Raw genomic sequence first — 21,018 nt, forward strand, 5'->3', positions numbered from 1 at the left:
TGTTTATTCTGTTCATCTGATAATTCCATTAAAGAGCCATTCCTGCTTCTGATCCATGATGAAAAAAGGTTGCCCTTAACTATTTAAGTCATCCTAGATCACTATTAGCACTAGTTAATACCTAAACTGCAGCTTTTGTGTTCATTTAACTACATACCTGATGACGTCTGGCAGCCTGATAAAGTTATTTCTTAACCAATTTATTTTCCTAATGATCAAAGCCTTGCTATTCAGGCAGTAACTTCCCAGTATATTTGCTGACATCTCTGACCCAGAGAAGCTACAAATGCAATAAAATAGATCTAGTTTTGGACCCGAGCCATGTTCCAAAGATTGCCAGTTATGTTAAGCTGAGCTAAATTACACATGCTGGTTCCATTGTACAGGTTATTTACTTTATTGTGTTGAAATAATAAAATGATTTGAACTGAAACCACAAGTTTAATTCAGTTTCAATTTTTGTTGAGAGAAAATCATAAAAATCATCAGGCATGGCTGGGCATATCAATCATCTGCATTCAGAGAAACAGAGGAGGATTTACTACAAGTATGCTGGAAAGATTTTTTAATAAACAAATATAGCAAATACTGCAAAATAAAAATACTAGGTTTTTAGCACTTATAAACATGAAGATCATCTGGAGACCTAAATAATATAAGGTCATCATTTTTCCATCCATGAAATAGTTGGGAGACGGAACAGAAGAGGAAAAAACCCCCCATGGCAATATGTGTAAATGACTCTTTACAAGTCCAGAACATTGAGTATCAGAGAAAGTGACTACATTTTTAGGGGCCTTGGGCTCACAGAGTTGGGAATTTTGCACCATTTCACACGTACTTGCTGCATTTACCTGGCTGAACCAAATTAGTCTGAAAAGATCGGGCCCCTGCCAGCACACTCATGCTCTGCTTGTAAGTCAATATCCAGTCTAACTGTTGATTCCTCACACAAGCTCTATGGGCCTGTACTTCATTTTCACTACTCCAAAAAGGGCAGACCCATTGCTTGAAGTTTTACATTCTTAATATCAGGCTATCTTTATTGAGCTGCAGGGAACTGATCATAGCGCCCTGATTCAAGATGACTTGAACAAGTCAGGGCCATACGAGCACCTGAGTTTTAGGTCACTGGAGGGTTAGCTATAGCCAAGTTTTATTCTGCCCTACCTCCTTCCCCTCCCATATCACTCATATCCTCCTTTCCCTTGTGCCAAGGACAAGATGGGCTGAATTTAGGGGAACCCATCTCCATCAGCTTTCTATCATCAAAGAGTTTCTTAGCACAGGGGGAGTTTTGTACCAGCTGCCTCTTGTTGGTATTAGACTACTTTTGTTACTTACGTGTAGGGACCTACCTAATTCATGGGGGCTGCTCCCTGATTTTGCAGGGAGAACGCGAGCCCGGGCAACCATTAGATGGGTAGAGTGCAATGGGTCCCCCTGATCAGCCAATGGGCTCCAGTGGCCCTACCCGTTACTGCTGACTGGCTGTGTGGGCTGCCTGTCATCTGACCCCACCCCTCACCACTGATTGGCTGCAAGGGCTGTCTGACATGCAGCCCTTCCCTTCACCATGACTTGGTGTAAAGGGGTGGGGCCACATGATAGGGAGCTCTTGTAGCCAATCAGCAGTGAGGAGCAGGAGCAGCAGCCATCTTGCCTGCAGCCCTTCAAGTGGGTAGACCACCCCCTTCCCTGCCCTGTTGAGCTGCCACAGTGCACTGAGAACTGCTGGCTCTCTCTGAGGAGCCACCGATTTCTTTTCCATAATTTCCCCTCCCCTCCCCACCCCACAGATTCTGTGAGCATTGCCTGGATTTCATGGACAATACCAGATTTTGCAGAATCCATGAAATTGTGGATTTAGTAGGTCCCTACTTATGTGGCACATTTTGGCTTCAGTTGTAATTTAGCTTGTGGAATGTTTGAATTTGTTCTTTTTGCATTGGGAAGCAACACAAAAAGGCCAAATGTACTTTAGCATATTTTCTTTAGCATGTTGAAGAAAGGGAGAGTGTTGGAAATATTGGAAAGTGATGGCATAGGTGGCAGCAAACTTCTTTAATAGTCAAATACAATATTCATAAGACTGAAATCCAGGAATGTAACCTACTAGAAACAAGAATGTAGCCATTTCACTCCCAGGAATTCTGCATGCCATGATGTGTTCCTACTCATATTTACATAAGCTTACACATCGAGACACACTCGGCACAATATTATTATTTCTCTTCTTTACATGCTGCACTTTGGCACTGAAATCTTAATCCTAGTCAATTCAAATAAAGTTTGCTATTGACTTCAAAAGAGACCTGAATTTTACACCTGGTGTACTAGACCCTAACTTTCTCTGGAGGGGTGAGAATGCAAGGTTTTCAGGGGAAGGCTACCTGGCAGTCTTTCAAGGTATTCTGTACTGAAGCTTGGTCTCCAATTTTCTGTTGCTTCTTTAGCTTCCTCTCTTGGGTTTCAAACCAAGTTTTCAGCCCCTGAACATTATTTTCATATTCCATCCAGGATTCCAACAGACCTTCCAACAGCTGGATCTGAAAAAAAATATATGCACATGTCTTAAGCAAGTTAACTTTTATTGCTGAGCTAATTTGTTAAAAATCAGCGCAGATGAATGCTTGTAGCAAAACCCCCAGGTTTTCCACTTTTTTTTTTTTTTATACTTAAAAATACATTCCCTCCCCTTCCCCAACCCTTCTGACTCTTTCTCTGCCCCCTCTATCCCTTATAAGTAGTTATAAGTAGTCATAGATAAGCTAAGTTCTTGTATGCCATTATTGTGGCAAGCCTTTTTTTATATTGTAAATAGTGTTCTGTTATTTTTGTATTGATTTTACTATTTTATAATGTATTTCTATTATGTTTGTTTTGATTTTTACTGTTTTATATCAATATTGTATGATTTAGGCCTGTTCCTGTAAGTTAACCAAAGCAATGTCAACCGTCTATCTTGTAACGTTACGTCTCCATTTTGCGTCCCCTGCCCAGGCATACCCTATTGTAACCGTGTTGCAACTATGACTCATACCTACCCCTCCTATGTAAATTGGTTCCTGGGTGAATGAGAATGAATAAGGGTGCTTGAAACATAATGGTAGCAGGCCTAAAAATAGCTCCTGCTCAATGACTGGACCATCAACTCAATGACCGGACCACTGCCTTGCATTGACTCTTCCTGAAACCACAGAGCTACTCCCAGGACCCAATATTTGAAAGATAAAGACCCTCAGGAAACCAGCAACATAGAAACAAAGAACAGAATAGAAACCAGAAACTCCATTATTGTATCCCACCAGACAATGAGGACACCTGGAACTGCACGACCTCATCCAAACAGGATTGGCCCTTGCTTGGGCATATCCTGCCTATTGGAGTCACAGGTAGCCCACCCCTATAAAAGGGGTGGAAGAGTGTGACCTCCTTGAGGAGCCAGACCAGCACTATGTCACACCACCTGTCCAACCAGAGGCCCTGCTGGCGACCTGTCTCTGGACAACACCTCACTGGAGAAGACTTCAACTGGCCATCTAGGATCAACTCACAGCCTGGATAGGTAGCTATCACCCATCTTCTTCCCCCAAGCAAGGGACCTGAGCTCTGTCTCTGCACACCTTGACCTCAATCCCTCCATTAAGCCTTTCCTCTCCTGCTACCATTGTGTGTGTGTGTGGGAGAGTTTGTGGGAGAGTGTGCGTGTGTGTGTGAACCAATAACTTTGTGGGCTGTCTAGTATGTTGCCTGTTTAATAAAACTGTTATTTTGGAACACCAGATTGGGTTTTGTCTTACTGATCTCCTGGCCCTGCTCCAGTTTCTGCTCTCTGCCCCTCTGACCTTCTTCCCATCTCTCTCTCTCTCTCTCCCCCTGGCTCTCTGATCTTTTAAACCCTGCTGTCTCCCAGCTTCCGCTGCTTCTGCCCTCTGCCTCCCCGTTCTCTGCAACCCTGACCTGCCTCCCGGCTTCAGCCCCAGTTCTGCCCTCTACCACCCAGCTCCAACCCTCACTGTCTCCCAGCTTCTCTCTCTGCCCCCTGCAGCCTTCAGCTTCTCCGTCTTCCAGCTCCTTACTTCCCAGCATCCTCCTCCTCCAACTTTTACCTCCCAGCTCTCGGTTCTTTCCTCCACCGCCCCTCACCTCACCTCTCTGCTGTTCCTCCTGGCTTCTTTGACTGGCTTGGTTCTCTCTGCTGCCCTGGCTTGATCCCCCAACTCTGCTCCTTCACTTCCTCTGTCTCCCAGATTTTCCTTCACCCCCAATTAACCCCAGGGCACCAAGTGACCCCATATAACCTCAGGCACCAAGTAACCCCAGCTACCCCCTAGCGTTAAAACACAGCCACCACCAAAGTGCATGTTTGTGTGTATGTGCATGTGTGTGTGGACCCATAGTGCCATGTGTGTAGCTTGTGTGTGTGTGTGTGTGTGTGTGTGTGTGTGTAATTTTGAGTCACGCCCTCCTGCCTAACAGGAGATCCCGAGCATTGATGTGACGCATGTCAAGTCAACATGCTGATAATTGCTTTCTCAGAATTCAATGTTTTCATCCATTCAGACTTAAAATACAATATGCAATAAAACTCAGTCTATTCATTCTTTGTTCATTCAGGCTAAGAGGCAAAGAAACAACTCAGTTTCTTTCAGGAACCATGCTACTGATCTGACTCATTGGTGCCCAAACATTGTGGCAACCTAAAATAAGCTAAGGGAGCTAACAGCTTCAGAAATAAACACTAACATGGAACAGAAGTCTCTTTGCATGAAGACTAACAAAATGAAACAGGTGTGGAATTGGGATCCAATATTATTTTAAGCTAATTTGTGCATCTACAATTAGGGGAATCCATAAGTTCTTATCATTTTGTGTTTTTTCTTTTATTTTAAAATAAACTAATTGATTCTTTAGGATAGGGACTGTTTTTCTATCTTATGTTTGTAGAATGCTCAGAAAAGTGGGTCCTGATCTTTAATAGGGCCACTAGATGCTATTCCAAAACATAAAGAACAAAAATATGGTTAACAAAATTTATAAGCAAGGAAAAAACTGGTTGAGGACAAATTTAAGTGACGCTTTAAACTTCCACACTGCAGAAATAGAAAGCATTAATTACACTTAACCTTTCTTTCAGAATGAACCTCATAATTATAGAGATCACAGAAGTGTTTGAAATAATGAGAAAACGTGCTAAAAATAAACTGTAGGTATTACTAGAAAGATAGTTACATGCCTCCAAGGAGACATGAAGGAATACTGCTGACAAGAGTTTTACCAGAGGAGGAGTTTGCACTACTCAGGACAAGCTACAATACTTCTTGCATATTTGTTCATGAATGGGTTGAAGTTGTATTGAGCCACAAGATCTTCCTTACCTTTTCTGTTATCAAGCCTTGCAGGATCTGCCAGCGTCTGTTCATAGCTCCAAGCTGTTCTGCAAAATCTGTCTTGTCACTGCGTTTACTCTCCACGTCCTGGCTGCTAATCTGCAGCACTGACTGGTTCACAAAGTCTACTGTCAACTGCTTGCAATTTAAATCAATCTTAAAACCCTTACAAAAAAAGAGAGGGAAGAAGACTATTGTCATTTTTCACTCACCTGTGCAGAGATATATAGATATACAGTGTAGTTTACTACAACTATATTCAAATGTAGTAGAAATATTATTCAGATTTTAGCAATTAAAAAAAAAATTGCTTCACTATTTCCTATCTACAAGGGACACTGCATTAAACAAAAATGTTATGGATAAATGGCAGACAAGGTTCCTTGGGTGAATCTGATATCTTTTATTAGACCAACCCAAATAGTTGGAGAATAGTTATTAAGCAAGCTTTTGGGTTCAAAAACCCTTCGTCAGGCTAAGGAAGTTTCAGCAGTTGGTGTGTGCTCTTCCTGGATGGATAAATGTACATTTTTAACTTTGAGAGCAAAAAAAACCCCAAAACAAAACAGTGAATTGGTTATCACTTGTCTTGGTAATCATAGTTCTGAAGTCTCATCAGGTTTTACTTGATCTTAGACACCACTTATTTATTTTCTTCCTATCTAATGGTTTTCTACTGTAGCAGAAAAGTAGAACAGCAAACTAGTATTGCTGTTCTTTGATACAACATTAACAAACTGGTAAAATATTCTGTCAAGTCTCTATTGATTCTTTATAAGTGTGTATCAAAGAGAGTTACATACATACCCCTCAGTCTTTTGAGTTATATACACTAACTTCTGGGGTGAATATTTTCCCTCTTGTTACTATTGTTTTTCTATAGAAAAAATATCTGACACTGAACCAGAATCCCAAGATGCATATTTATTTATAAAAGGATCAATTTGGAACTCTGTTAAGAAACTCAACATAACTGATTTTAAATTTAAAAAAAATCCCCCATATTGCATCTCCTCTTTGTCTTAAAATACATTTTAATTTTGTACTGTAAAACAACAGCTTTTCAAGAATGCACTATGGCTGTCTTTATAGATGCTCCACGCTGGGGGGCAGGTGCTTTAGTTAGAGCAGCTCCCAAGAGACTCTTGAGAGCTGCTCTAATTAAAGCACCTGCAATGTCTCATGTATTCAGCATCCCACACTTCAAAATAGTGGTGGAGGCACTTTACCTAAAGCCTGTTCGATGAACTTTAGTTAAAGTGCCCCTGCTGCCATTTTTAAGGACGGGGACACTGAATACATATGACACTAAGGCTGCTGGAGCATGCTAATTAGCATGTTCCAGCAATCTCGATTAATCAAGTCTGCTACAACGCGTCCTAATTAGCATGTGTCGGAGCAGGAGTCAGACATGTGTATAGATACCCTATATCTCTAAAGAGGGCACCATTTTATGAAAAGAATTCATAAATCAGCATGGAACACCTGAAATTCCAATTTGCCATTCTGAATGAAAGCCAGCCATCATATCATTTAAACACTTGTGCATCACCTTATTTTTATCTGAAAAATAAATTAACATTTAATAGGTATGGAAAATCATCTAATAGTCGACTGAATTAAAATAGGTTTATGGTGTGTAAGTTATTACTGAGTCTAGAAATATTCCACTTTATACGAAATTATTCCTGATTGAACTAGTAATAGTTTAATTACTAATAGAATTCTGATACCCAATTTATTTGTCAAATATCCCAATTTAAATACCTTATATTTTTGTAGATAATCCTTAATGGTTCTCTGTCCTACAACATTTTTTATATTATCCTCATCCTGCTGAATGATGTTTTCCATCACAGAAATCCAACTCATGACTTCAATGATAGCATGACGAGAAGGAAGTTTGTCCATCTGGAGCTGTAAAGGTAGAAAACTTAGTATCAGTGATGCTTTGTCAAGGGAATGCATATAAACAACTTGCTTTTCTATAATATTTGTGCTGTAGCCTTCTCTGCCTTCATTATTCTGCAATATTAAATCATTCTTTCCTGGAGGTCTATAAAAGTATGAAGGTTTTTTGGATGCATAGTACATAAATTATATATATAGTGTACAAGTATGATGCAAGTACAATATATGGGGTTTTTAAATAGTTATTTGATTATGGTTTACTGCAACTTTGTCTCTGACTTCCATTTTCCACTGTCATATTAAGTAGTAACTGGATAAACCTATCAAGATTCCACTGCTAAATTCTAAGAGGCTGCCAAATCTGAGCTTTAATTCCACTACATTCTGGATCAGGCTTGCTAAGAGTCCAATATTTTACACTGTGTCCTCTCTCTTACTTGTTGATGGCCGATGATTCAGTCTGTGTCAATGATTTTCTACACCTTTGCTCTCTTTGCTTGGTAGGTGATTTCTGAATGGATTTTGGAGACAAATCTGTTTCCTTTTGGTAAACAACTGAGCAGTTTTTCTTAAAGACTTAGTCAATTTCAGCTTTTGGTTTATCAAATTTAACTTAAACTTGGTTCTTCATTTATTAAAATAAACCAAGTAAAAAATCCATTTTCCCTATAAGAGTTTGTAGATATCAGGCTACTGATTTTTATTTCTTTAGGAAAAAGGAAAACGTATATAACCTACTCCAGTAGACATTTTAGCCCCTTCAACATGTTACATGTATACCATGATTAGCATGTTAATTGCTGTATAAATGGCAAGGGTGCTACATGTGCACTAGGGCTGTGTGAAGCTTCGGTTGCTGACTTGATTCAGAGGAGATGTGGCCCGATTTGGTGTCCGAATCTCCAAATCTGAATCGAATCGAGAGACCAATTAAAAGGTCCGAATGGATTTGAAGCTTCCAAATCGATTTGGAAAAGATTCAGAGATTTGGGCAGTCCCCGCTCGCCGCCACAGGGAGCTGGACCCGGATCCGTGCTGGTATGTCGTTGGGCTGGGGAAGGGGGGGTGATGGGGGAGGGGGAAGGGAGCCATGGGAGGACCAGGCCCCATTCTCTGTCTACTCCCCCAGCCCCCCTGAGCACTCCCTGAACCCTGCCCATGCTCCCAGCCCCGTCAATGGCTGCCTTGCCTGGCCCCAGAGTCCTGGCACTTAAAAAAAAAAAAAAAAAAAGCCCACACTCAACAGCTGCTGCAGTGGCTGTTGGGACCTCTGGGTGTTTGTGGCAGAGCCCCCCACACAGCACGGGGCAGTGGGGGGCAGCGGAGATTGTCCCCCCCTTGAAGGAGCTGGTAAATGAGGGGGTTTTTTTGTTTTTTTTTTTAAAGTGCCAGGATGCTGGGGCCGGGCAGGACATCCATTGATGGGGCTGGGAGAACAGGCAGGGGACGAGGCCTGTTCAATTTGGTTATTCGGCCAATTTGGCAGCAGCTGAATCTTCGAATCAGATTCAGCCAAATTGATTCGGGACAGTGATTTGAATCACTAAATTGAATCACTGTCTCCTAAATCAGCTGAATCCGAATCTGAAGTGAATACCAGCCGCTTCGCCTAATGTGCATCTGATTTAAGGCACTATAAAATGACAAACAAGCCATAAACATGTTCCACATGTAATGCACAACATTTTGATGCCTGGTTTGTGTGGCATCTTAAATTTAGCTTGTGGCCAGGGCTGCACAGGGGTCCAGAACTGATTTGGACCAAGATCACTAAAAGGATAGAAATGACACACCATTTTCCCAAAATAATACAAAAAACCTGCAATACATATATTTTTAAAATTGTAAGACACTTCAGGCTTTTCAGTTCAGTTTGTTGACTATTCTAGCTCCATTTATTTAAGGAGTTACTTGCCTTTTTATTTTTAAGAGATTGTTAATTATATTAGCTTATATGGTGAGGATTTTTGTGGGTGACACTAACTGCATAGCTGGGACAGATTTAGACAATCTTTCAAATGCAACCATGCAGTTATTCCAATAAAAGCTGATACCCACAAAATCCTTGCCTCTTGCATATTTTCTGAACCATCATGGCTATGACACTACTCCAACACTACCAGTTACATGGTGGCTTGTGATGGGAAGTATAATACCACAAGATCAGTACATGCATTTTCACTTTATTCTGTCATGATTTGAAATGTAATCCCATTGTGCCACCCAACAGCATATTGAGTTATCCAACCCTAAAGTTTTCAGTTCAGTGATTAACTTCTCTGACCAACAAAGCTATAGTAGCAATAAACTTCTCTTGTACCTGATGCAACTTTTCTTGTACTACTGGAATCTGTGTGAGCAGTTCTGTCCACTGACTATCAATCTGAGAAAGCCCTGCACGTAGAGCTGCTGTATCCACTTTCTTCAGCCGAAGGAGCTGGTTCCCAGTGCTTAACACAGAAGATTTCTGGGATGATTTGGCATCAACCTCTTTCGAAAAATCCTGTAAAGAATTTCAAGGAGGTAAGTAATCTGAACCAACTAAAACTGTAAATATATTCATCTACTTAAAGGGAAACAAAGGGAAACTCAGAGTCTTATAATGACTTACCAGAAAAGCATTCAGGTGGTCTCGGACCATTTCCAGTTCTTGAGGAACTGTCACTGACTGTTGGGTCCAGAATGCCAGCCGATCCATTGCTGACTGCAACCAGTGAATCAGCTCAACAGATTCACTCTGGTACCTGTAAGCATTTTAAGGACAAAAAACATGGTCATGGACAAAAAACATGGTCATGGCCATCTCTTAGCTCTAACATGGCTGCATTTCTCCAGAAATAAGGTGAAGAGACTATAAGCCTAATTTTACATAGAATACTCTCTTCTCTTAAAATCCAGGAAAATGCCATACTCTCTTGAAAGTTGTTAGGACAGATTTGAGTCCAAGGGGGAATTTTATTTACCCATTATGCCCTAAAATTAGAGCCATTAAAACACAATTCTTAAAAAAAAAAAAACTTACACAGAAATCTTCGTATCTTGCTTCACTCCCAAAAAAGTGGCAGAGGAACTTAATTTGTTTAGCTCCAGCAAGGAGAGATCTGCTACCCAGGACAGATGTCTAGTGGATTTGTGTCGATTAGCAATATTATTAGCTTTTCTCATTTGGCAAGTTACATTTGACAAGCTCTCCCTGACCTCAGAGCAGATGGTACCAAATGTCCTAGTTTAGGAGCTCAACCATTTACAGGATGAGGCCCTACAGTCCCATATACCAAACATTTAATTAACTGTCATTAGATATAGAGACTGAATGCTTGAATGCACTGAGATCTTTTGTACTCAGATCTAGCAACATAGTTAAATGCTCATTTGGAATGCAAGATGTGCTTGTGGGACAACAAATATCCTCAATTTGTATCATACAGGTATTAAATAAACATTCTCAGGTATACAAGTTCTTAGACAAAGAAGAGAATAAGGTGGCCTGTGTATTGTGGTAGAGGTACATATATTTTGTTTGAGAAAAATCAAGCTTTTTATGTCAATCATGGGATTTAATTTTTTTATTGTATAAATGAACTCCAAGAGACCTTAGAAACATAATTCCTCTTGCTTTTTTTTTTGAGACAGAAATCTTATTCTCTTTGTTTCATTAGCACTAACCTTGTCCAGTGTTTCAATATAGTCTCCAATCTGTGCAGTTCCTTGGTCACTTTGCTGGTGTTATTTAACCAGTGCTCTCCTAATTGGTTCAGCTGACCTTCTAGATCTGAACAGCTGATTGAAAAAAGGAGTCTTTTCCCATCATCTAACACCTGATAAAGTTTGGGCTGATATTCAGTCAGGCTAGACTTCAGATGCTGTAATGATAAGAGGACAAGAAAGGTTAGAATACTAGAAACCTATAGAACTAATCTTTCTTCAATACTCAGTTTTTCTTTTGTTGTACTGCATAGCATATAAAAAAAATATCACATTGCCCCTCTTCCCCCAGACATTCCTTTCTTTAAATTGAATTTTGTTATTCCTCAGTCCAGGTCTTTTGTTGAAAATGACATCCTTTATGATGCTTACGTGCTGGCAATTCTAGAGGACCTGCTGGAGTAGACAATACTACAGAAAGGCAGAAGGGTTGTACACAGAGATCAATGTTACACGGTTTCAAATGCTCTGACGTCTTTGGGAGTGAAAGGTGACTGGTGTATTGTACAACAGATCACCAATGTCATCTGTAATAACTCTCTAGGGCTGCTGGGTCACATAACCTTCTTCTCTCCTCTTAACAGCCTGCCTTTTGGCTGTACGTAAGAGCAAAACAGAGAAGCAAACAACATGTCCAAGTCCCAGAAGCCAATTATTCTCTTGCAAAAGACGGTGAGGAAGAAGGCGACAGCTCTTCAGTGGATATACCCTGACCATGGTGGTCCCAGGTTCTCCATTCACTTATAGGGATGATGTTCAGTACATAGCAAGACAGAATGGTAGGTGGGAAGAAAATGGTGCATATGGGGGGTACAAACAGAGGTATGAAAGAGATTAATATACCTAGGATTACCCTGCTGATACCATACAGATTAAGTGCAAGTTTGCATGAATTCATGAAATAAACATGCATGTATTTTTGTCTTAAATTCACACAGTAACTATACATGACGTGGAGTGAGTGCCATCAATAAATAAGGAAATTTCCATTGCTGTTCCTATTTTCTCTTCCATACTGAAAATCCTAAGGAAGCCTATAAAAGTATTTACTCCTGAATAATTCTGAGACAGGCATAGGGTCTTTATAGCAAACTTAATATCTTAACAGATTAAAAAAAAAAAAAATCAGAGAATGCAGTCGATAAAAGAGAGAGAAAAGATTTTATTAGAATTATGCCTGTAAGAGCCCTTGGGGAATTTGAATTTGGTAAACCTAAATTATAAGGAAAAAAAGGGAAACTGAACATGACAGAAAAAAACAATGCCAGGACTAACATGACCAATATGAGTCTGGCATGATGAAAAAAGAGAAAAAAAAAAAATCAGTAGTTCTCTGCTTTTAAACAGATCTGCAGGGAAGCAAGTTTCAGTGAATAGAGAAACATTGTAAACACAGCAGTCTTGGACTGGGAGGGAATGGAAAAAAACTGGAGACTGAACAGTTTATTGACAGAGATGGTGCGGATTTTTTTGGCTGATGTTTTCCTATTGATGTGTTGAAAATGAAACTGGTATGTAGGAAAGGAAAGTTTATGGAACTGGTATGTAGGAAAGTTTATACAAATTTCTTGACTCAAAAATAGAAAGCTTACAAAAGGTTTTGAAAAATTTAAAGCAGGACTATTTTGGTAAGTTTTGGTTTTTGGGCTCAAAACAAATGTTCACTGAAATTTAAAATGGAAGTAAAAACTTTAAAAGAATAAAATGGTCAAAAATAAAAACCAAAAAAGAATACTGAGATGAAACACTGAATGTGATCTAAGTACATTTTATTTCTGGTTTGTCAGTGTTTGAAAATTTTCATGATTTTAGTTTATTTCAGGATGCGAATTATATTATTGCTATTATATTAACTACTGTTGTTACTTTTAATGCCTTGAACCTTTCCTAAATGGAAAAAAAGTTCCAACCCAGTTGTCTTCATTAACTACAACTGGACTATTATAAGAATCCAGTGAATATGCATGGAGGTAGAGTGAGCAATCCTGAGATGCGGGCAAGGAGGCAAGATTATCAGACACTGACTGTATGCAACTACAGAGAAGGATCATCTGGGTCACAGGCAAAGTATTGCAAAGCTAGGGCACTGCAATAGGTCAGGGGAAGAGAACGTGGGCAAGAAAGACTCTTAACTTGAATGGAAGGAGAAAAGAAATTATTTGAGGATGGAGGTCTTTTTTGCCTGACTGGTAGAACATTTCAATGGAACCCCACACATGCATCTGTTTGCAGTTTAATTATTCACACTGAGGGGATGGTTTTACAGACAGACATCTTTCCTAACATTCGTTTCAGAGGCAATCTACACACATGGCAGTGTTCTACAAGTTAAGAGGTCAAACACTAAAACAACATACCTAGATAGCATGGAGAAAGATACTTTGAGCAAATAACTTGGAGGGAAAGATGAGAAGACGAAAATCTACTGTTGTGGAATAACATCAAGGCAATTTTAAAATTTTCAGATTACAAAGAAGTATTTAGCATCTGAACAGAAAGTCTGAAAATAATTAATGAATAATTTCCACTACATTTAAGCCATGAACACATTCAAAAACTCTGATTTAGGACATGCATTTCACCTTCATTAGGTAAGTCTGCCAATTAGAAGATAATCAGATAAAATTGTATTAGGAAGATGTAAATCAAGACAGATATAATAAGCCAGGATAAGACCTTTAAAATGAGACAAACAGGATTTAAAGGAAATCTCAGACATGAATGACTAGTTCTTACTATTGTTGTGATAATTCATTATAAATATAGAAGACGTGTAAATGTTGACAGTGGGAGGGCACAAGTCCACACTTCTGCCACCACCCCTGCTGCTGCCGAGTGCTGGATCTGACTGGGCTGCAGCCCCATACTCTGTGCCCTGCTATTAGCGCAGAAATCATGCCGCTGCCACCCCTGCTGCTGCAGTCCTGCACCCTATTGCTGGCACAGAAATCTGGAAGGGGCACATGCCCCCTGTACCCACCCCCCATGAGCTGCCTATGATTATAAATCTCTCAAGATGCAGTAATTCACCCCTGAAAACCCCATCCTGCCACAAACCTGATAAAGTGTGATCCGGTCTATGAGCCTTTCCTCTGTCTCTTCCACCAAACCAACAGTAGGGATGTTACTTTCAACAGCTTCTAGCTGTTTAGCAAGGTCCTGATAGTCCTCATCCAGGTGTGTCCAGGTCTGCAAGTGTAATGTACATGTTTCTGATGAATACTCGCTTTACATGTCTCTGCTTTAATACTTGCTTCCAGGATTTTACTCCCAACTAAATTTAAAAAATATGGACTTACATTCTTTATGCACATTGTTCCAGTAATACTGACAGTAAAAAGATGACAAGGCAAATATATACACATAATATAAATGTTATTTCTGTCATAGGCAGTTGGGAGTCAATTTTTAGTCATGTCACCCAAAACACAGGACTTGGCTTATGTTTGGAAGACAAGATGAGCATTCTAAGAGACAAAGTTCACCTGACCCTTGGAAATGCTATACGGTTAACAAGCTGGCTTGAAAACCTGAAACTCTCATTGCCCCACAGTATGCAGTCACCAGAAGTTTCACACAGCTCTTCATTCTCACATATTGGAATATGGCAAGAGAATGATATCTACAATGCTACACTGTTTCTGGGAGTACAGGACACTGATCTTGTTTCCATATTCTCTAACAGCTGATCACGTCAGCACTACAGAGGAAGGACACTCACCTCCAGTATGTATTCCAGCTCCACACCACGCTTATGAGCCTGCTTTAGCACAGATGAGGCTTGTACCATCAGTTCGGTGTGTGACTGAGTTTCCCTCTGAAGGGCAAAACTGCTTATCTTTCTAAAGAGGGTTTCTGTGAGGATCATGTGAGATTCTAGTCCCTGGAAATACTCCTGAAAGGATTCCATAAAACAAATCAAAATGAAATGAATTAGTTTTCTCAATTGGTCATAAAAAATTATCAAACTCAAAAATGTTCTTTTACAATGTAATATGACTGCACAAATATCTGGCACAGTTAGCACAAAAAATCCCCTCCCTGATATTAAAGATTCTCTCTCTCTTTCTCCAATGCATAAATTCTGCTCTAACTCTATGCATCATAACTGGTATGAATGGAGTATATGCCAGAGACAAATGTAATACTTGCATAGCCCTTATCTTTGGCAGGAAAAGCAAGCACATTTTCTTGTGTTTTGTAAAAATTCCAAATCAAAACCTCCATATTTTAAAAAAGTTCAGCATTATGTAGTATTTAAATGAATCCACATTTATTTTTGACAGTTTGCAGAGTATTGCTGATAACAATATTAACTAATTCAATAGGCAGTTTTCAGGACTGTATGATAAGCTGAGTAAAATAAAGGTCTCCAATGGTACATTCCACAAAGACTTGCAGTGGCTCCTTGTCCTTTGTAGCCAGCACAAAGGCATCCCACTCATTGTACACAGTTGGAATAAATTAAGACAAGGAAGAAAGGTATCATCATACATGGAATTCATCTATAACAACACAGTTTGGAAAAAAAAAAATCCAGGCTGGAAAGAATGACACACACACACTATTTTATTGCAATAAGTTTGAATTGATCCTAAACTAGTTTTAAAATCACTACTGGAAACCCTTAAGGAAAGTCCATAAGTTTGCTGAGTGCTCAAATAGGTTTGTATCTAACATTGAAACACATGGCTTGTATGCATATTTTACCTTGTGCTTGTGAAGTAGCATTTGAACTTCCTCCTTGGAAGCAACTATCATTTTCTGGTCACCTGCCATCTTTTCCTGGCCAGTTTCTATCAGGTCAGTCAGGTCCTGCAAAGCTTGTTTGTATTGGCCCTTGAGGGCTAGATTCTGATTCAGTCCACTGCGTCTGGATCCAATGATTACCATTAGCTCATCGTAAGTGTCCTTGGGGAACAGAAGTAGCAACGGTGATATTAATTTCATGCATACTTTCAACTTGTAAGCTGTCATGCTGCAAACATTCTCAGCTTGTTTCAACAGTATGCTACTCCATTAATTCTTTGCAGTGGAAACCTAGAGAGGGACCAAATGGATACTGCAGAGGCACCAAGTTCCCTTACAAGAAACAGTAATTTGGTGTTTAAAGATGGAAAATTAGGGGTATTTATACATGTGCTGTGGGACGTGGCGCTGGGAGCTTTAATTAGCAAGCCACACTAATTAAAAGTGCCCGCATATCATGTGCAGTGTCACTACGCATCTCTGTGCTGAAAAAATGATGCTGGGGCACTTTGAATTAAAGCTCATTCAATGTGTTTTATTTCAAAGCACATCACCACCATTTTTTCAGCACAGAAATGCGTGGTGATGCTGATACATGTGATGTGGAAGGATGCCAGAGTGTCAGTTTCCATGTTCCATCAGACTTGATTAATTGAGTCTGCTCTGATGCACTGGATTTCCAGCATATTGGAGCAGGCTCTGTGCGTGTGTACAGGAGCCCTAGGTGACAACTGCAGCATTTGGCTAGGGACAGATATTATACATAAAACAGTTTAAGTGAGTAGAAACTGGTTCAAACCTGTAACAGAACAGACGTTCAGTGCACATAAACTGATTTGAAAATGTCTGAAACCAGTTTGAGATAAACCTGGTTGAATGTAATATCAGACTTAACTGATTTGGCTCAAACCAGTTTACGCAATGTCTGTTCCAGGCCACTTGCTGGTTTAAGATAAACTAGAGTCCCCCAGCATCCTGGCACACTCTCTGGGCTGGGTGGGACTCTGCTCCACAGCAGGGCTGGCTCCTCCCCTCTGCTCCCTGGCTGCAGCTCTGGCAGAGACCTGCAGGCACAGTAGCATCTGCCTGGTTTCCTCCTGCTTTCCCCCTCCCCTTCCCACTCCCTGCTAAGCAGGGATCCCCCATCCCCTCTGCCTTACTCAGACACCTCAACATTAGCTAGAAGACCACATACTGGCTATGGTCTGTGCTCTGGCACACAGCAGTGTTGGTTTAGGGGTTTTTGGAGCCTATCAAAGCTCAGCTGGTCATGTCTCTCTGTTTCTTCTTTGTTTAAGAAGAGTTTGAACTAATGAGAGAGGATGTTTGTTTTCTGATGGGGTGATAAATGCTAATAATAGAGATGATAAACGCTCTTTTATCAAGGAGCAGGGGGGGGGGAGGGGTTCACCCCTCCCTAATCCTGCCAGGGCCTGGCCACATCCCCCCTCAGCTCAGTACTGTACAGGGGTATGGAGGGCTGCTCTAGCGCCCCCCCCCCCCCCCCGGCTTCTAGCCTGAGAGCCACTGCAGGCATGTGCCTGAATATCTGGGATGACTGTGCAGTTACAAAGTGATTCAGTGAAGGCAGGTAAGACCAACCTGCAAAGATTGAATCAATTCAGGCTCAGGCTTTTTGAATGCATGTCCCTAGCCTTTATGTTTAAGAAAACAAGCCTCCTTATTAACTTCCCTGAAAAGCAGAGCAGCTGGAAGGAGATAATATTGTGCAACACTCTTCTGCTCTGACAAGTCTCCTTCAGGGCAGCAGCAATGTCAGGTCCCTAGAATTTCCTTTTCATTAGTCTTCTCCCTCACCAAATAGAACTAGTACAAGAGCAATATACTACTACTGCTCCCAGTCCCTTGGAAATGTAGTTGATATGGCCTGAACTATGGCTAGTTTCTTCTTTCTTGGGCCCACAAAATACAGAGCAAAGGCCTTGTTACATAGTAATTATGGGTGGAGCTCTTATCCCCTGGATTGTTCACACCTTAACACCTGAAAGTGGCTTCAAGCACTCATTATGTGGCTCAAAATTAACACTGCTCCAGGGCAGGATTATCTTTTGATCAACACAACTCAGCTTCTGTTCCATTAACCTGTGGCCACTCCTTTACAGATGTGCCACTCAAATTGAGGGTGCAACTGCTTCAAACTCCAAGCTAGCACTAAGATGATCAACACTTGTGTGGCTTACAGTATAAGATATAACAAGGCCCTTACAGACCTCAAGGCCTGAGCAGAATACAAGGAACCTAAAGCTGCCTTTGCTGCTTCTGACCTAAGCACAGGAACTAGAAATGAAGCTCATGCAACTTAAGTTTTGGTGCACAAGATAGGCAAATACCCATACCAAACCACAGAAAACAACCAAATTATTTATTTCAGTGGTGGGTGTAAGGCGAGGTACGGAGAGAAAAGGAAGTGGATAGAGCTTCCAGTATATATATTTCACCACATATTCTCTTATTATCAAATAATGGAAAAAGTTAATTTGAAGATCTGGTCAGTTTCCCTGATACTCTCCATTACTTTATGGACCTCAGGTCAAATGCCCTATTTTTCTTCACCTGAGCAGGGTTCTGTGTGTACCCTGCTTTCTCATCACATTGGTTTTAAAGCAGGTTACAGAACATCACTCTAACACACAGGTGGGTAAAATATGGCCCATGGGCCAGATCCAGCCTGCCAACTTATTGCATGCAGGCTGTGGTTGCCCCTGTGGCACTCTGCATGGGGCCAAGCCCTGCCTGCTCCCACCCAGGGCAGCCCATACTGTGCTCCCACCAGCACCTGCCCCACACCTGGTGATGGCCCTGGTCAGTGCGTATAGCGGGGTTCCTGGTGAGGCTGCCTTCCACACACTTGGCTGCTCGCACATGATTGCTCATTACACTCCTGCTCAGGACAGCCAGGGCTGTTGGTGCGTGTGGAGAGGTTGAGGACACAGGCTGGCCTGAGCAGGAGTGGGTGGTGCTCAGCCTCATGCAGCGCTCCATGGGGGCAGCCATGGTCTGTATGGAAGGTGGCAGACCACACCTATAATGTACTGGCCAGGTAAGCTCTGCTGCATGCACCTCTTGCCCCAGTCCCTCCCTCCACTCACCCCTAATTGGTTCCTGGGACCTAGTATGTGGTCAGCACCACCCCCCCCACCCCACATGCATCCCCAAGCCCCAAACCCATCCCACCCCCTTCACACACCCCAAACACACCCATCTCCCCACACTCCCCCCCACAAAATATATAAGAGTAAGACTTTATTTTGAGCTGTTATAGAATCACCTCTATGTAAATTACTCAAAAAACAAAAATCAAAACAAAAATTATTTTTTGAAATAAAATTAAAATATGTTACAGTAGATGTTTGATTTTCAGTATGATTTGTTTTTATCTATAATTTGTTAAAATATCTCCTGAAAAAATTGATGTGTGCAACCCTCAACAGCTCAGCAAAACTCATTAAGTGCCCATCACTGAAATAATTTCCCAACCCTGCTGTAACTATATCTTGCCATACAAGATGAGTATAAGTAATTGTTTATTTTATTTTATGAAAAAAATTATCTGTTGATCTAATAAATCTCCAGGTCCCCTTTGAATTTCACCTGCTGCTGTTGCTTGAGATTTTCTGTGCTCTCATTGTAACTAATATTTAGTTATATACATTCCTCCTGAATTGTTCCCAAGGACTCTTACAAAACTATTCATACTTGACTTTTAGACCTTCTCCTCTGTGTAGCCAGCACACAGAGGCCTACAATTGTTTAGCATGTGCTGCCTAAGAACACATAATTCAAAGAACTATGAACAGAGCCCTGCAGGTTGCAGGGGCTTCCCACGAGGTTTAAATTGATACAAGTGTATGCACAAAAGGGAGGAAATAGGTATTTGTTTTTGAAATTATTAAAAATAGATGGAACTTATCAAAGTTCTGGAGAGGAGTGAGGATATAAAACAGCAGATGTTTATACACATGCTACATTTTGTTCACATGAATAGCCAGTGGAAATGCCCAGGAGACTAAAGTTAAACATATAGGATACTTAGAGATCTTAAAAAAAAACAAAACCCAAACCATTCTTCCTGGAAGAAGCAGAGCTTTAGTTTCACCCAGCTCCACAGTCTGTATAGGTCTGGTGCTTCAATGGGCTTTATTGAACTTTTACCTAAAACTGATTCAATCAGCTATTAGATAAAAGCACCAAAAAAGCCCCACTAGAGTGCCTGATCTATACAGATGTTGGGTGAGCTGGTCCAAATAATGCTCTGCCTCTTCTGGGCATGTGCTGAGCTTGGCACAGGAGCGCACCAAGTTTAAAGTGCCAGGGGTGGAGGGGGGCTAATGTCCATAAACAGCCATAAATGCTCATAGAATCAAGCCTAGAAATGCTACCTAACTACCTGATTTAGTGTCAAATAGAAGTATAAGTATGCAATATGAAATCTTATTTACTCATCAAAGTGCTTTGCAATATATATTTTTTTAACTGCCCTGTTTACAATCAAGATAAAAGCAGTTTGCAAATATCCTGAAAATCATAAGGCAGTTATCATGCAACTTGTTTTGGAAGAGAAATCATACCTGGAGCTTAGATAGCTCTAGCATGGAAGGCTGGTCAATCTGCAGTTTTTCCCCACGCTTCTTTAGTTCACCGATTCCAGCATCTAACTCCTTTAGACTATCTTCTGCTTGTAGGATGGCCTGCATAAGGGAACCAAGTTGTTTCACAAGGAGATCACATAACTAGACAGTCTTGTAGTTGCTCTGTACAATTACCATTTACTTAGACTCTTTTTGGTTTCAAATACTGATCTATCCCCAGAATTTTATTTAATAGTGAATTTTGTGTTCACAATAGTTGTGTGAAACCCCTGGACACGGAATTACCTGAAGAGATACAGGAAAGAGAGAACAGACAGTAGTTCAAGATTTTTTTTAAATTGTAGATCTGCTGTAAATACATTTTTATATTACTGGAAATAAAGCCACATTAAATGTTATATTTCCATTGTTTAAAGCAAATCTGATCATCAGGTTTTCTACTGCCAATTAATGATGCAAGTACCCAAGAAGCATTAAGTGTTTTAGCACTTTCTTAAAATTAACCTTGTAACTTATGGGACAGAAGTTCCATAAATTGGTTTGACCCAAATCAGTTAAATCTGGTAGTACAAGCAACCAGGTTTATCTTAAACCATTTTGGGCCATTTTGAAACTGGTTTATGTGCATGGAACTTATGTTCTGTTACAGG

At 40.6% G+C, this 21,018-nt stretch overlaps 1 protein-coding gene across 3 annotated transcripts in view; it reads right to left on the reverse strand.

The window, feature by feature from the left end:
* SYNE1 (spectrin repeat containing nuclear envelope protein 1) overlaps window positions 1-21,018 on the reverse strand; it is a 535,576-nt gene that overhangs the window by 86,031 nt on the left and 428,527 nt on the right. For all 3 annotated transcript variants that reach the window (XM_059714126.1, XM_059714134.1, XM_059714130.1), the window contains 10 exons: window positions 20,348-20,467; window positions 15,720-15,920; window positions 14,731-14,904; window positions 14,067-14,198; window positions 10,971-11,167; window positions 9,916-10,048; window positions 9,625-9,807; window positions 7,161-7,310; window positions 5,382-5,558; window positions 2,394-2,549 (listed from right to left, as the gene is read on the reverse strand). In XM_059714126.1, the coding sequence (XP_059570109.1) occupies window positions 2,394-2,549; window positions 5,382-5,558; window positions 7,161-7,310; window positions 9,625-9,807; window positions 9,916-10,048; window positions 10,971-11,167; window positions 14,067-14,198; window positions 14,731-14,904; window positions 15,720-15,920; window positions 20,348-20,467 (1,623 nt within the window). The remainder of the gene's footprint in view (window positions 1-2,393; window positions 2,550-5,381; window positions 5,559-7,160; window positions 7,311-9,624; window positions 9,808-9,915; window positions 10,049-10,970; window positions 11,168-14,066; window positions 14,199-14,730; window positions 14,905-15,719; window positions 15,921-20,347; window positions 20,468-21,018) is intronic.

This window comes from Alligator mississippiensis, chromosome 1 (assembly GCF_030867095.1).
Source record: "Alligator mississippiensis isolate rAllMis1 chromosome 1, rAllMis1, whole genome shotgun sequence".
NCBI classification, from domain to species: domain Eukaryota; kingdom Metazoa; phylum Chordata; order Crocodylia; family Alligatoridae; genus Alligator; species Alligator mississippiensis.